This window comes from Protobothrops mucrosquamatus, unplaced genomic scaffold, assembly GCF_001527695.2.
Source record: "Protobothrops mucrosquamatus isolate PMUCROS unplaced genomic scaffold, P.Mucros_1.0 scaffold_224, whole genome shotgun sequence".
Lineage (NCBI taxonomy): Eukaryota > Metazoa > Chordata > Lepidosauria > Squamata > Viperidae > Protobothrops > Protobothrops mucrosquamatus.
In genome coordinates, this window is record NW_015386300.1 from 929,287 (window position 1) to 932,233 (window position 2,947).

The 2,947-nt window shown below is 51.6% G+C and overlaps 1 protein-coding gene across 1 annotated transcript in view; it reads right to left on the minus strand.

Annotated features, from left to right (window-relative positions):
* The window catches only part of MANBA (mannosidase beta), a 75,143-nt gene that overhangs the window by 38,360 nt on the left and 33,836 nt on the right, over positions 1–2,947 (minus strand). The window contains exon 6 of the mRNA XM_015828381.1: positions 1,596–1,771. Coding sequence (XP_015683867.1) covers positions 1,596–1,771 — 176 coding nt within the window. The remainder of the gene's footprint in view (positions 1–1,595; positions 1,772–2,947) is intronic.

The window sequence follows — 2,947 nt, forward strand, 5'->3', positions numbered from 1 at the left end:
TTGAAATTAGGAGGTTTCCTTCGTCCTAACGGGCGATTGCCTTTCGCCTCGTTGTTCCTCCGGCATCCCCCTTTCTCACGCGTTGTCCTCCAGACTTCCCCGCGCCCCCAAAGGGTCTCCAAACGTGGAAAGATCAGAGTTAGGTGACAGAGCCTGTCTCCTTAACTCTGCATCGCCCTGGTGTCACCACCGGAAGTCTGAGGAGGTTTTATGTGGTTTGTTTTCCTGGCTGGTCTGTGGACATAAGAGGAGACTGGAACAACTGCAAAGTGAGTCCATTCGAGCTGCAGTATATTCTATTGCTTCATCTTTTTCTCATGCCCTCCTCTTGGGAGGGTAGAAAGCTGAAATCAGGATACAAAGTTGGAGGGAGAGGTCCTGTCTTGGTCCAGTAATGATCAGAATGCTGCAGTGTTAAGGTTTGCTTGTATTATACTAATACAATGAAACAACAATCTACTACACAAAGGTGGCTGGGATGCAAACCACACCAAAAGATAATCTGTACACTGAGCCCAATCAGAGTTTACTGTGTCTTCTAGTATCTGGCTCTCGTGTGGAATGTAAGCAGGGAGTTTTGCATCAAACACAGCAAAGAATGCAATGCCATAGGTACAAAATGAGGTATTAGAACATTAAGCCAACTAGAACCACTTGGCAATAGCCATTCTTTGATCATCTAGGTCAGGGGTTCCAAACCAAGGGTGCTCGCACCCCCTGGAGGTGTGAGATGATATTCCAGAGGGTGCGAAAACTTGGGTTTTCAAAATTATAGTGTATATGCATAATTCGTTGCTGTTATTTCGAACTTTTGTAAGGGGTGCGAGAATATATCAGAAGCGTTCTAGGGGTGCGGGGTATAGAAAAGGTTGAGAACCACTGATCTAGGTCAAACTATATTTTCCCAGGCAACCACAGAAGCAAGAGCTTTCAAACTGGAAAAGTCCTGGTCCTTTCCCAACGAATGCTTTAAAATCAATGGAAAATGGGATATAAAATCAGTTAACATTTGTCTAGCTCAGTGGTGGTGAACCTATGGCATGCGTGCCAGAGGTGGCACTCAGAGCCCTCTCTGTGGGCACACATGCTGTCGCCCCAGCCCCACCTCCCCCCGCGGCCCCTTCATCAGCAGTCCCCCCCCCAAGGAGAGTCGCCCCTGAGCGCGGCCCACATGGAGTAGCACAGCCAAGGACATGGCAGCTGGGCAGCAGGGACAAGACTCCGCCCTCACACCCCATTGTGCACAGTTGATGCTGCAGGGCGCAGGTGGAAGGCATGGCTGCCATGGCGCTGCTGGGCCGCCTGGGTGATCTGCAGCAGGCCGTGGAGGCAGTGGATGGCCCTGCAGGCAGGGGGCGGGCGGGTTAGGACAGGGGTGGGCGGAGCAGGGGCAGAGCCGGGACAAGATGGGAGCGGGGGCGGTTTTTGGGCATTCGGTCTCTAAAAGGTTCACCATCACTGGTCTAGATTATACTTGCTGGCATACAAAAGTGTTAGCCTTAGTAATCCAGCATGCTTTTCCACTATGTACCAATATGGTGCACTGATTATCATGAAGAAAAAAACTCTCCATGTGCAACAGATGTGGCCCTCACCTTACTGACATTTACGAGCAACGCAATACTGCTTTCTCCAGGAAGAAGTTGCACAGTGAACCCCTGCTGGATCCTCAGCTCAGGAACGTTCACAGCCACAAATCCAGCAATTGGCTTTTTGCTGACAACGTCAAACTTTGACTCTATCTGAAGATGCCACTGATGAATATTTGGCTCTAGACAAAAATAAAAACAAGAAGGTTGGTTGCTGGTAGACATGAAATGTGATGCTTATTTTACATACAGGTAGTCCTCGTCTTACAACAGTTTATTTAGTGACCATTCAAAGTTACAACAGCGCTGAAAAAAGTGACTTATGACCCCTTTTCACAGTTACAAGCATTGCAGCATCCCCATGATCATGTGATCAAAATTCAGATGCTTGGCAACTAATTCATATTTATGATTTTGCTGTGTCCCAGGGTCATGTGATCCCCTTTTGCAACTTCTTGGCAAGCAAAGTCAATGGGGAAGCCAGATTCACTAAACCAGGAATCTGCAACCTTGACAACTTTAAGACTATGCTGGCTGAGGAATTCTGGGAGCTGAAGTCCACAAATCTTAAAGCTGTCAAGGTTGCAGACCCCTGCATTAAACAACCGGGTGACTAACTTAATCAACTGCAGTGATTCACTTAACAACTGTGGCAAGAAAGGTCGTAAAATGGGGCAAAATTCACTTAACAAATGTCTCACTTAATAACAGAAATTTTGGGAAGAACTCGGGCGGCATGGAAAACCCTGGCCGGGACGATCTCGGGCGGTTTGGAATTGACTTGGGCGGCCGGGAGGAACTCTGGCCGGGAAGATCTCGGACGGCCTGGTGGTGGAGGCCTGGTCCTGACTTTGTTATTCGGCTCCCAGGCCGGGCGCGGGCCTGCTCTGGTGGTCGGGCGGCCTGGCGTTCGGCCCATTTTTGGCCCGTTTTTGGGGCTTGGAAGGACCCGGGCGGCCTGGAAGAACTTTGGCGGCCCGGCGGTGGAGGCTTGACTTCGCCCTCATTACTTGGCTCCTTGGCCCTGGCGCCGGCCTGCCCCAGTTGGTCGGGCGGCCTAGCGTTGGTTGGGCGGCCTGGTGTTGGCCCTGTTTCAATCGAGCGATGGAGGCTCCAGCTCCGGCCCTGCCCTCCTCCGGCCCTGGCTTTTCAACGGAGGGCCTGGTACGGCCCAGAGGACCTAGATGGCGATCTGTCTTCGGCCGTTGAGGCCCTGGTGACGACTGGAGGGCACAGGAGACGTGGCCCCGGCCTTGTCTCTGGCCGGTGGAAGATGGCCTGGAGGATCCTGGCTCTGGCCCCGTTCCAGCCGATGGAAGACTTGGAGTGACCGAGACTGAGAATCTTCTCCCCCCCCC